A 14,111-nucleotide genomic window follows, 5' to 3' on the forward strand; every position below is an offset into this window, starting at 1 on the left:
CCTCCTCTGTAGAAGTGGAGAGGGTAAAAAATCCCAGTTCTGCTACCCTACAGAGATGTACTGGGACTAAATAAGAGAATGAATGTCTGACCTGGCAAGCACAGGCCCTGCTTCTCCAGTTCTTGCTCTTAGATCTCTTAACATTCAGAGGGATGTGCTCTGTAGCTCCTCAAATGTCCTGTGCTTCCTGCAGGGAAGGTTTGGGGAGATTGGCAGTGACTGTGGTCAACCTCCTCTTGAGCTAATAATTAAGGTATTAACGAAAGCTCAAAGAAGAGAGGAAGCCATCCAGTCATCAGGGAATCCAATCAGCCAGGGCCTGAGGGCCTGACCAATTACAAGAGAATAGTTGTCCTTTCTGCAAATAAATGCTTCCTAAAGTATAGCGTTGGGGGCTGGCACAGTTCTAGGTAGTGGTTGGCCTAAAGGGAAGTAATCCTATAAATACACTAATAACTGAGAGTTACCAGACCCTGCATCCAGCATTTTACATTCTTGATCTCATTTGAGCCTCTGGTTAGTGTTACTATTTTCATCTAACAGATGGCGAAGCTGAGGCTAGGGGAGACGAGTAAGTAACCTGCTCAAGGCCACTCCACTACTGTGGGAGGCTTGGGATCCAAAGCCAGGTCTGACTCCAAGGCCCGTGTGCTTACCCACTAAGCCATTTTGTCTCCCAGTCATAGACAGAGGGTGTCTGTGGAAAGGTGTGCCTCGTTTATTTTCTTTTCTTATAAACCTGGCAAAGAGTGAGGCAGAGAGACCACGTTGTGTGTTTGTGTATTTCCCTTGGAATGCTGAAGGTGGGGCATCTTAGCTCATTCCTTCATATCCGTTCTTGCAACTCAGAAGCCCCAGAAGCAACAGGCGGTCTGTTACAATTTATTTTATCCAAATCATCAAGAAACATCACACATCCGTACGTATTTTAAAAGGCTGACATGTGAAATAAGTTGACTGCCTGTATTTATTCCATAGCTGGAAATGTTATTTGAGCAGTTGTAAGCCAGCGGACCAAAGCTAGGCCCCAGTGTGAGCAATAGGGCTCTATGAACGACAGCGAAGAATCTCCATCAGCAGGAGAAAAGGGGCTTAGCCATTTAACTCTGGAATTGAAACGATTTCTTTCTAATAAGACTTCTGATTAAATAGAAGCTATATTCTGAGGAGGGTCAGATGTTTAGTCTGTCCAAAGAGAATCATAATTTTGTGGGATGGGAGCTCCAGGCCCTTTCCATTTACAGCATTCTTTGAGTCAGGACCAAAAGAATAAGAGCTCCTTGCTTTTCAAGTCTCTCTTCCAATTGCAGCTCAAGACTAGGGCAGGGCAGGCCCTGGAAAGTTGTAGGGTTTGTCAAAGGGGAAATAAGATAGGGCAGAGCCCCTGTGTTGTGGCCTGGGACTGCCCCTTTCCAGAATGGGGATTCCAGTATGGCTGAAGGTTTAATTGAAGATCTAGTGCATTCCCAGTTCATGTGACCAACATATAACTTTTGAAGATCATAAGAAGTATAGTGGGCTTCTAAGCTCAGCCATTAAAACCTTTTTGTAATTAGGCAAGATGATGTCACCAATCTCTGGGGATCTGACACGGCCAACATAATCGCAGATACAAAAATCATGAGAGAAAAAGTATCATGTTTCTCAAACAGAAAGAAGAGCTCAACTAGAAAGAAAATATAAGCTTCCATAATTCTCATTTACTCTGTTATCTTCAAAAATAGTTCCATTAGAACAGCCCCTTCTCAAAGAATATAGTCAGTGTGGCTACCCACATCCACTCAATGGAAATCGTCCTCTTCAGTCTTTAACATGGTGTGCATTTGGCATTTTACAACTTCACGATTGGTTTAAAAGGAACACTTCCCTTTCCGGTGTCAACTTGAGATTGGTCCATCCAGCAGTCACGAGCTTGAGCATCTTCCTTCTCCCTGTCACTGGAGAGATCTCTGGACTTCTTCTTGGTGGCCAAGAAGTTCCTTTATCGAGAAGGGGAAGCCAGAGCTAATGAGATGATGCCTGGGAGGTTCTCGAGCTCTTACAAGGTTGCAGGTATGAAATACCATGGACAGGAGTTTTAATGAATAAAGCAGTTATTAAAGCTTCCTCAGCGAATCAAAAATTGTGTGATAATGTGTAGATCATTTGCACATAAAAAGCAAGAGTTCAGTCAATAAACCACACAATTTATTCTGCTGAGAGAAAAGGAGAACCTATATTGAGTCCCTATATTGAGTATCAAGTACTTTCAGATGTGGTGACTCACGTAATGGGAGAAGCACCGTGTTCTAATGGCTACACACAAAATTGCCACAATTAGACAGACTCTTGGTTTGGTCTACTCCATGACCTCAGGAAACACACTAAAATTTTTAAGCCTTGTTTTCTTTATGGGATTAACAACACTATCAACACTTAAAGGGCCAGGCACATATACCTGCAGGCACACAGCCCTCAAATAAGTTTTTTTTTAATTCACTGTTAAGTCTGTGAGGTAGGTATTGTTTTACAGATAAGGACAGAGGCTTAGAAAGCTTATATTGTTTGATCAAGGTCAGTCCACACTAAGTGCAGCTGAGATCTATCGCCTCCCAGGTCTGCATGCTTTTCAGTATAACCACAGCCTCCACTGTCTGATCCAGAACTGGGACATAAGCTAAAATAACAGATGAATTGCAAATAGTTCAATAAGGTGAAATATACAACTGACATCTGATCAAATACGTCTCCACCCTCCAGGTCAGAGGTTCTACTAGAATACAGGAGAATCCAAGCCTAAACGTTCACTACAGAGTAAGAATTTGGGGATCCCTACACTTTATTTTCTCCTAAACTTGAGTCACAGGCTAAAAGAACAGCCTGTACTGATGGAATTGTACTAACTAGGACTATCCAAAGTAAGTTACAGCTTTTTGCCAGCTTTCTGTGCCAGTGACCTAGAAACTATTCCAAAACCTATTTTTGTTTCTTAGGGGCTGAAATTTCAGTGAAACAGCCCAACCAACTCTGACCCAGAGTCTTCAAATTTAGAAATTAATCCCTAAAGAAAGGGAATATTAATTTTTATTGTGACAGAGAATAACCTTCTCCTAGCCCAATTATAGGAAGAAATAACGAACTCTGCAATGCCACACTTCTAAATACTTGCCATTTACACCATAAAGAGGCAAGAGAAGTAGGCTGACCATTATTCTTTCACCTCCAAAAAGGTTTTCTGGCTTATGGACACGTACAAAAACGCACAAGTATTCTGTAGAGCTAACGTTGCACGCCGTATGATTTTAAAAGCACATAAAAGAATACTGTAAAAAAGAAGGGCGCCTGGGTGGCACAGCGGTTAAGCGTCTGCCTTTGGCTCAGGGCGTGATCCTGGCGTTATGGGATCAAGCCCCACATCAGGCTCCTCCGCTATGAGCCTGCTTCTTCCTCTCCCACTCCCCCTGCTTGTGTTCCCTCTCTCGCTGGCTGTCTCTATCTCTTGTCAAATAAATAAATAAAATCTTAAAAAAAAAAAGAATACTGTAAAAAAGAGAAACTGAAATTTGCTGAAATAGATTTGTTCATAAAATAATATATGCACACATTAACTTGTGATGATTCCTACAAACAAAAAATTTACCCATTTAGTATTTTTTTCTTCTCAAGAATAGATAACTACTGTACATCTCAAATTGGAATTACCCTAAGTCAGAGCTTATTATTAAACTGATCCTTAGACTAATTTGGACATGAACAAATAACCCAGATTAAAAACAAAACCTTTAAGAAGGAAAAGGGGGTAAGAGGAATCTACTGAACACCCCTAAGTGAGTGATTCCTAAGCAGATAAGTAATAGTTTTCCTCTGACTGTGGGTTATTCTCCTATCTTCACTCATTTCTCACTATTTTTTAAAAAATACTACCAGAGGTGTGGGAAAGGGCACACGGGAACACGTACCAAAGAGCTCACTTGACACGCATAAGACACGTCTGATACAGAAGAGAACGAAGCGGTGAACGGCTGTGTGAAGAACCACCGAGCAGGGCATTTTATAACTTGGGGCTCACATTACCAGTCCTGCTGCCATCAACCCACTACCTTGAATTAGAAGTATACAGCAGACAACAGGATTGAAGAGACAGTTGTTCTAATAAGAAAAAGTACTGTGGCTGACCAGTGAAAAACTGGCAACAGTGTGCCTCTGACGGGAACTCTGGGGCCTTCTGCTTAGCTTCCCCACAGCATTTCCACGGTGTAAGGTGCTTTACAGAGAACGTACATTATCTGATGTGGATTTTTGTTTTTTTTTTGAGAAGTGAAAGATTTCTCAAAGTGTTTATCAAGAGCAGATGATAGGTTTATGGTGATTCTCCCATAAACAAATAGACTGGGGTTACAGAAAAATACATTCTTGGCTTATGACATGATCAATTTACTGATTAGATCAGTATTTTGGTTAACTATTGAAGTACACAAAACACCATGGCAAGAAAGTTTATATTTATGTATCTAACATCAGATACTTGTATTTTTAAATAACATTTCCGATAGCCTGTGGGGAGGCTGGAGATGTGGATAAGGGCAGGTGTGGTAGGAGTAACACACCAGATCTGGATTCACATAACCGCATTCCATCCCTTTTGGTCTTTTTCCCCTCCCTAGATGACTCCTAATGTCCCTTCATCTCTAAAATTTTGTGATTATAGTAACTTGTTATAATGTTCATTTTTCAGGCTTCACTCACATGATTCATCAGAATGCTAGAAGAGAACCAGGATATTTGATTTCCATAATTTAGAATAATACCTGCTTATTCAGCAGAACTTAAATCCTTTTTTGGAACAGAGAGACATATGAATAAGGTAAACTGACAACTGCAGCTATGCCAGAAACCATAATTATATTTTGAATAGGAGGCAATATTGTTTCCCATTGCAAAAGGTCAGTGCATTTTCTGCTGTTTCCAGAAACTGACAGTTTTGCTGTGGTCCTATCAATTCATACTAATAAAAATATCTATGTAATTAACTATCATCCCCTATCATGATCCAAAAATAAATTAAGGGGCTTAAATAATATCGAATTGCATAAATAAAAAGTGAGGGAATTAGAAAAGGGAAATAAGACTAAAGATGAGCATAAAAAATAAGCCACGAGTGAGGTTGTAATAAATCACCATTAATGGCCTACATTACAACTGCTTCTAGTGGAACCCAAACCTGGCATTAAGCATTCCAGCATCCAGTGTGCAAGAGGAAGTCTACCTGATCAATTACATAATTCATAGAGAAAATAAGATGAAAGCAAAGCTCAGTGGAAATGCAGTTGCTTGCAGCTGAAGAAGCAAAAGCTCCTCTTCGGGGGGTCTTCATAAAGAATCGTGCCAACAGCATCCTCAGTAGATAACAGTGGGTGGTACACAGGGCTAGTTCTCAAGACAATGCTTCCTTGAAAATGATGGCATCACAGCACGACAGTCAGGAGAAACCCCAGCCCTACACTGTCTGAGTGCAAATCCCAGCTCCGCTGTGTGACCTTGGGCACGTTATTCCTGCCTTAGTTTCTTTAGTTGTGAGGTGGTGATAACAGCGGCAATTTGCAAAGATTAAGTAAGTCAATAAGCATTGCAGAGTGTTACTACTTCTTAATGAAGAGCTTAGTAAAAGTAAGTGGGGTGGACACTGCCATAATACAATTCAGGATCTAGCTCTACACTGATCTGACTGGGCCCCACAGCTTTTAGAACAGTGCTGTCCGAAAACCTGTGCTAGTCAATGCAATAGCCTCTTGAGGCTACTGAGCATCAGAAATGTGGTTAGTTTTGCTTTCAAATGTAAAACGGAGTTGGGTTTTAGGCTCATATAACTGTGCTAATGAAGAACTGAATTTCTAACTTAATTTAAATAACCACAAGTAACAACTAGTTATTGCACCAGATAGCACAGGATACAGAAATTTCAGAAAGTTTGAATATTACTGATCTACAAACATCTTCCAAGTAATATTCTCTAAATACCATTATAAGTTTTTGATGAGTACTTGGCAACAAGGACTCCGGATTGTATTCCTTGACATCTAACTGGAGTGTGGCCACCTCCACTGCCAGGTAAACACAGCACCTACACCTTGGGCTGTGGGCCTGTCTATTTTTGATGTGCAAAGTCTAAGATAACTGAACAGAATGCCCGCCTATCTGTGCTGTGAGGGAAGCCAAGGAGGTATCCACAGCAAGACCAAGATCATCCCTAGAAAACTGCTTTGAAGCTACTGCAGAGCACAAGGGAATGGGCTTGATCCCAAAGTTCTACTTCGAGCACCGCAGTTGGAACTGTTTGGACTTGACAATTTTTTATTTTTATTTTTTTTAAAGATTTTATTTATTTATTCGAGAGAGAGTGACAGAGCACAAGCAGGGGGAGGGGCAAAGGGAGAGGAAGAAGCAGCTCCCTGCTAAGCAGGGAGCCCAACGTGGGGCTCGATCCCAGGACCCCAGGACCATGGTCTGAGCCGAAGGCAGACACTTAACTGATTGAGCCACCCAGGCACCCTGGATCTGAACAATTTTAAAGGGTAGTCTAACCAGATGCTGGCTTCATTTTCCCCCCAGTGTTCTATTAACTTTGAGAAATGCTATTTCTTGGTGTACCCTCTAAGATAAACTATTTGGAAAAGGTACATCAAGATGACTAAATGAGAGAAAGTATATATGAATAGGAGTCCCAGATAAAAGCAACAATTGCTGAAATCAATAAAATAATTTCATATAAGTCACATAACATAAAGGCAAAATAAAGGGAAAGTAATTGATAATAAAACGTGTATTTCAATATATAAATGCTTAGGCACAGCCACATAAGAGGCAATAAAGTTATCAGCACCTATACACAGAATTGTGTTGGTGACTCAATTATCACCAGTAGCACTGGTAACAAGATTTTTTGAGACGGTACAGTTCTTGGTCAAGTTTTAACAAAATAAAGTAGAATCTTCCCTCACTGATCTCATGGTTGTATTCCTGGAAAATTCAGTGGTTGTTAAAACTCTATAAAAAAATGGAGTTGGGTTTAAGGCTCAGGTAAGTTTTTTTTTTTTTAATGTTCAACAGAACATTCAAGAATCATAACATATGGAACAATTCTTTGTTGTGCTAAACCTTCCCATGTACTGTGGGACATAAAACATCTCTGGCCCCTGCCTACTAATTGTCAGCAGTACCTCCAATCATTTCTAAAACCATTACTCCAAGCCAATCAGAGTAGTTCTATCACTCCCACCCTCACCAATAACTGGCTCATCAATCCAGGCTTCACTGTCCAGGGCATGGCTGTGGCTGGTTTGAGAATAGGGAACATGACATAATGTCAGCCAATGAAACACAGAGGAAGTTTCCTGGGGGCCTGGCAAGAAGTCTTCTAGGAGAAAACCACAGGAAAGACAGTCTCTTTCTTTTTCTCTTCATGGTTACAAATGGATGTGAGGCCTGAAAATTCTAAACTCATCTCAGAACCAGCTGGAGGATGAAGTGAACAAGCAGGAAGGCAGAGCCAGAAGCACAGGAAAACCGAGGTAAAGTCTGACTGTCACCCTTGGGGATCTACTCTACCTCTAGACTTCCAGTTACATATATCAGTAATTTCCTATGGTTTAAACCACTTTTAGTTTGGATTTTGGTTTCCTGCAGCTGAAAGCACTTTGATACATACAAGAACAACTTCACAAGACAAAGAATAAGGCCTGGTTTAAAAAAAAAAAAAAAAAGCCAAACCAAAACAACAACAGGTGAATATTGTTCCTGGACTTCTATACCAAGTATACTTTTTTTTTTTTTTACCTGTGGTAAATGAGCCTGCACGCTCTTACGTAAAAGGAGTTACACCATTCACGAATGTGCAGTTCTTCTGTCAAGCGACAGGCACACTGTGGAAGAAGAATGACCAACACGGTTCACAGATGTAGCCTGTTAGAACACGAGAGGTAAAAAGCTATTTAATCTGAAAAGAGAAAATATAGCTACAGGTAAAAAAGTAACGCTGTCAGCATGTGGGTACAAAAAGTTCTACATAACATAGGAGGCACTGCTGACAAATAGGCAGTAACATGGATTAAGCCCCTGCTCTCATGAAGCTTGTAATAAGAGGCAAATGAAACAAACAAACAAACCAACAAACAAGCAAACATGTTTATTCAGTATGGTAACTGATGAGGAAATAAGAGGCAGAGAAGTGGGCTGTCAAGGTTAACTAGGGAAGGTCTTCTGAACATGCCAGAGTTAGACCTTTAATTTTAAAGGCTGGTAATACTGAGAGGATGTGGGCAATGGCACAGTATAGAAGGAGCAAAAGTTTTAAGAATGTGGGTGGAAAATTTAGTAATGTATTCCTGTGATGGCAGCAGGCAAGGTTCTAGATGACTCCACTGTCAGGTGCATGACAGAGAGTGGGGCAGAAGGAAAAAAGAAACTTATAATCGGGACAGAGCCTCAGCTTGGAATCCCTGTTCTACTATGTCCTATCTATCTGACTTTGGACAAGTCACAACCTCCCTGTGTCAGTTTTCTCACTTTACAAAATGGAAAAACATAGCTTGGGTCGGGGGACCAACCGATGGCATGAGATGAGGCACGTTAAGTAAAATACGCAATAGAAAGGTACTTGATCATGGTAGTTATTATCACTTTTGAATCCATAAGCAATTCACCCAAATTAGTTTCAGAGCACTTACAAGGCAAACATATGTGAAATTCAATATACCTGTTACATCAGGTTTGAAAAAAACTTTTTTTTTAACAGGCACTTGCAACCTATTACAAAGAGCCCTAAATTAAAACAATGACACACTAAGGAAATGGGTTGTGATTAAGAGACTATAAATGCATTTATTGGTAGTATTACTGAATGCTGAATGCAGACATTAAAATACAAAGAAATCAGCACTTAAACTCTTTAAAAAATGCAGTATCTTTACATATATGTTAACCGATCTTGCTTATCTATTTAGATTTACAAACATAAAGCGAATCCCAAAGCTTTCATTCTGAATATACTCTGATTTTGAGTTCTAGTATTCTCCATTCTAAAGTTGGCTTTTACTTTGCTGTATTTTACCAAGTATGATTTATTTTGTTTCTACCCTAAAAACAAGACTGTGAGCTGATCCTGAAGCAGTCAGTTAAATCAGGAATTTTTAAACAACTCTTTAAGAGAGGATAAAGCCACATGAAAGAAAACACCTCAATCCTACATATATAAATACAAGAGAAAATATCAAGAAGCAACAAGAATCACAGAAATGCCAATCCTACTCTAAACTATAATTTCTAACTCTAGCAACAATTCAATTAGCAGTAGCTTAGGTGCCTTTGTTCTAAAAAATAAAACCATTAGTTCTTTCGCTACAATTTTCTGACTATACTCTGAATAATTATCAGCTCTTCATATACTTTTTAAAAACTCAAGAGTATGATTTATACATAACAGAATCATTAACAAAAGAGGCCTTCAAACATACTGCTGAAAGCTGTAATATAGTCTGGGGACCAGATTCCAATTTACATAGTATCACCATCTGCAAAGAGTTTACGACACCCAGGACAGCAGTGCTCAGCACTGTAACCTTAGGAATGCTCTATCCGTTATTGCATCAGAGAATTCCTGACACGGATGAGACTGTTAGGACAATTCTAAAGGGGTCTCTAAACAGGATTGCATGTAAAATGAAATAATTATGAACTATGCTACAGTTGTGACAACACAGCTAGCCTGCAGAACTGAATTTTTCACAATAGCACTACAGAATTACAGTGACAGATGTCAGAATTATCTCTCCCTGCTAACTACTGAGTAGAAAAAGAGTTTTCTGACTATATTTTTGATGAACGGGAGATCTTTGATATAAACATTAGGGGAAACGGGAAAGTGAACAAAATGAACTCAAGTTCTTTTTTCACAGATATTAACAACAAGCAAAGCAGGTTACAAAAAAGAAAGCCAAAATTATCCTATAAACAAATAAATATAAGATCAAATCAATCATTTTTGAAGAAAATACAGCTCATTTTCAAAAGTTCTGTTCAGTTTGTCACTAGACTTGAAAATATTTAAATAAACCAAACACATTCCCACAATACTGATTTGCTATACGGGATGTAAAAAAAGCACTTCAAGTTTTAAGCTTAATGTTTCATTCTCTCCCCCTATTGCCAGAAAAGAAAAAGAAAAAGAAAAAAAGGGGCTCTTGCAAAAATNAAAAAGCTATTTAATCTGAAAAGAGAAAATATAGCTACAGGTAAAAAAGTAACGCTGTCAGCATGTGGGTACAAAAAGTTCTACATAACATAGGAGGCACTGCTGACAAATAGGCAGTAACATGGATTAAGCCCCTGCTCTCATGAAGCTTGTAATAAGAGGCAAATGAAACAAACAAACAAACCAACAAACAAGCAAACATGTTTATTCAGTATGGTAACTGATGAGGAAATAAGAGGCAGAGAAGTGGGCTGTCAAGGTTAACTAGGGAAGGTCTTCTGAACATGCCAGAGTTAGACCTTTAATTTTAAAGGCTGGTAATACTGAGAGGATGTGGGCAATGGCACAGTATAGAAGGAGCAAAAGTTTTAAGAATGTGGGTGGAAAATTTAGTAATGTATTCCTGTGATGGCAGCAGGCAAGGTTCTAGATGACTCCACTGTCAGGTGCATGACAGAGAGTGGGGCAGAAGGAAAAAAGAAACTTATAATCGGGACAGAGCCTCAGCTTGGAATCCCTGTTCTACTATGTCCTATCTATCTGACTTTGGACAAGTCACAACCTCCCTGTGTCAGTTTTCTCACTTTACAAAATGGAAAAACATAGCTTGGGTCGGGGGACCAACCGATGGCATGAGATGAGGCACGTTAAGTAAAATACGCAATAGAAAGGTACTTGATCATGGTAGTTATTATCACTTTTGAATCCATAAGCAATTCACCCAAATTAGTTTCAGAGCACTTACAAGGCAAACATATGTGAAATTCAATATACCTGTTACATCAGGTTTGAAAAAAACTTTTTTTTTAACAGGCACTTGCAACCTATTACAAAGAGCCCTAAATTAAAACAATGACACACTAAGGAAATGGGTTGTGATTAAGAGACTATAAATGCATTTATTGGTAGTATTACTGAATGCTGAATGCAGACATTAAAATACAAAGAAATCAGCACTTAAACTCTTTAAAAAATGCAGTATCTTTACATATATGTTAACCGATCTTGCTTATCTATTTAGATTTACAAACATAAAGCGAATCCCAAAGCTTTCATTCTGAATATACTCTGATTTTGAGTTCTAGTATTCTCCATTCTAAAGTTGGCTTTTACTTTGCTGTATTTTACCAAGTATGATTTATTTTGTTTCTACCCTAAAAACAAGACTGTGAGCTGATCCTGAAGCAGTCAGTTAAATCAGGAATTTTTAAACAACTCTTTAAGAGAGGATAAAGCCACATGAAAGAAAACACCTCAATCCTACATATATAAATACAAGAGAAAATATCAAGAAGCAACAAGAATCACAGAAATGCCAATCCTACTCTAAACTATAATTTCTAACTCTAGCAACAATTCAATTAGCAGTAGCTTAGGTGCCTTTGTTCTAAAAAATAAAACCATTAGTTCTTTCGCTACAATTTTCTGACTATACTCTGAATAATTATCAGCTCTTCATATACTTTTTAAAAACTCAAGAGTATGATTTATACATAACAGAATCATTAACAAAAGAGGCCTTCAAACATACTGCTGAAAGCTGTAATATAGTCTGGGGACCAGATTCCAATTTACATAGTATCACCATCTGCAAAGAGTTTACGACACCCAGGACAGCAGTGCTCAGCACTGTAACCTTAGGAATGCTCTATCCGTTATTGCATCAGAGAATTCCTGACACGGATGAGACTGTTAGGACAATTCTAAAGGGGTCTCTAAACAGGATTGCATGTAAAATGAAATAATTATGAACTATGCTACAGTTGTGACAACACAGCTAGCCTGCAGAACTGAATTTTTCACAATAGCACTACAGAATTACAGTGACAGATGTCAGAATTATCTCTCCCTGCTAACTACTGAGTAGAAAAAGAGTTTTCTGACTATATTTTTGATGAACGGGAGATCTTTGATATAAACATTAGGGGAAACGGGAAAGTGAACAAAATGAACTCAAGTTCTTTTTTCACAGATATTAACAACAAGCAAAGCAGGTTACAAAAAAGAAAGCCAAAATTATCCTATAAACAAATAAATATAAGATCAAATCAATCATTTTTGAAGAAAATACAGCTCATTTTCAAAAGTTCTGTTCAGTTTGTCACTAGACTTGAAAATATTTAAATAAACCAAACACATTCCCACAATACTGATTTGCTATACGGGATGTAAAAAAAGCACTTCAAGTTTTAAGCTTAATGTTTCATTCTCTCCCCCTATTGCCAGAAAAGAAAAAGAAAAAGAAAAAAAGGGGCTCTTGCAAAAATAAACAAAACCCAAATCCACCAACTAACAAAAAGTAATCACAGAAGAAAACCTTTCTCTTTTTGAATACTTCACTTTAGTTGGTCCCATATTAGGATAAGGTTTCCGTAGCAAGGACTCCCTAGTCTCTTCCTTTATCTTTCATTCTTCAGTCACCTCCATGTTTTTATCAAACAAGGCTATGTGAAGGCTTTCCTAACAAGTCGGGCTGAGTCAGAGGTAGCTTTAGGATGAAGTATACTTGACTACGGTATGTGGTTAGTTCCAATGAACACGTCATTTGAAAAGGATTACAATACATAAAAATGCACAAAGAATGTACAGCCCTCACTGCCTTGCACTAAGAGAAAACGTCTGAGAAACTCAGAAGGAATAGCAGAAGCCAGGAAAGAGGTACCGGCCCCACCCTCATGGGCTCCTTTAATGCACCAGTTCAGGCTGATTCTCCACAAAGGGAAGCACCCCGCTCACATAGTATGCAATGCCAAGAGATAGCAAAGCAATGACAAAGATTAAGAGCAACACCCTCCAGAAGCCCAGGTCCTCGACAAACTCCTGCCATGTGGTTCGGAAGCTGGATAGGACTCCTTCCCCTTGCTGCAGGTTGGGATTGAGGAGAGAATGGCTTTCCATGGCACTGTGAAAGGAGCAAAGACAAAGGAAAGGGGCATGAACAACACATTCTACCCATTTCAGAAAGATACAACAGCAACTGCGTTACTTAGAAAAGACAAGACTCAACACTTACAAGAAGAAAACCAACATATATGTGCTCTCATACACCCATGTACTGATGTATGTATCTGCATATATCTGGACAATCTGTCTTCAACTGTCAGTTAAGCCACAATGATTGTTTCTTGGTTTAGTTTGCAGCAGAGTCAGAGTTAAAAATCCTTTTCTACTGAAAATGTCCCAAGCAGAAGTCTTGACTATAGGTCAAATGAGTTGTTTCAAACTCCTAGTATCTAAGTAACCAAATTTTGGTTACTTTAAATTTAGAAGAATTCAAAACAAAGATTCATATTTTAAGAATTTATATTAACGAAAATAAGCAAAGATGGGTAAAAAAAACTCTAATTTCTTGAAAGTATCTAAACAAATAGTTCCAAACTTGAGAATGGAATTCATGGTTCCCAAAGAGTACACCGGCCAGCACATGAAGAGAAAGGAAAGCAATCACCGGTACAAAGGAATCAAATCAAGGGTCAACTATAAAAAAAACCAGACGATTTCAATTAGAACTCACAGAAACACTGATCCCAGCAGTGTAAGTGGACCATATGATCCTATTTCCAAGTCCTGATCAGTCAAGCTACTGGGTCAACAGCTAATGAGGGCCCTTGAAATATATTCCACTGAAAATTTTGGGAGGAGCCAATAGTAGGTTCATCATCTGTCCTACCTTGTAATTATCTGGAATGCCGAATCTCTGTGGCAAACAACCAGACTCCATGCTAGTACAACTCAGTCTGGACTATGGACTTCGCCTGTTGAGCTAGTGAGGCCAGGAGAAGACGATCTGTCACCTTTTCAGAGCTCCCTGAACTGTGCTGTAAACTGTTTCTGGATGAGAAATGATGAGCTACTGAAGGCCCCATCAGTCACTCCATCTCAGCTC

At 39.0% G+C, this 14,111-nt stretch overlaps 1 protein-coding gene across 3 annotated transcripts in view; it reads right to left on the reverse strand.

The window, feature by feature from the left end:
* Positions 1-10,414: 10,414 nt before the first annotated feature.
* Positions 10,415-14,111, reverse strand: part of ANKRD46 (ankyrin repeat domain 46) — a 31,045-nt gene continuing 27,348 nt past the window's right edge. For all 3 annotated transcript variants that reach the window (XM_002913981.4, XM_034668379.1, XM_034668380.1), the window contains exon 5: positions 10,415-13,127. In XM_002913981.4, the coding sequence (XP_002914027.1) occupies positions 12,911-13,127 (217 nt within the window). In that variant the 3' untranslated portion in view covers positions 10,415-12,910. The remainder of the gene's footprint in view (positions 13,128-14,111) is intronic.

The sequence above is a fragment of the Ailuropoda melanoleuca genome, chromosome 9, assembly GCF_002007445.2.
Source record: "Ailuropoda melanoleuca isolate Jingjing chromosome 9, ASM200744v2, whole genome shotgun sequence".
NCBI classification, from domain to species: domain Eukaryota; kingdom Metazoa; phylum Chordata; class Mammalia; order Carnivora; family Ursidae; genus Ailuropoda; species Ailuropoda melanoleuca.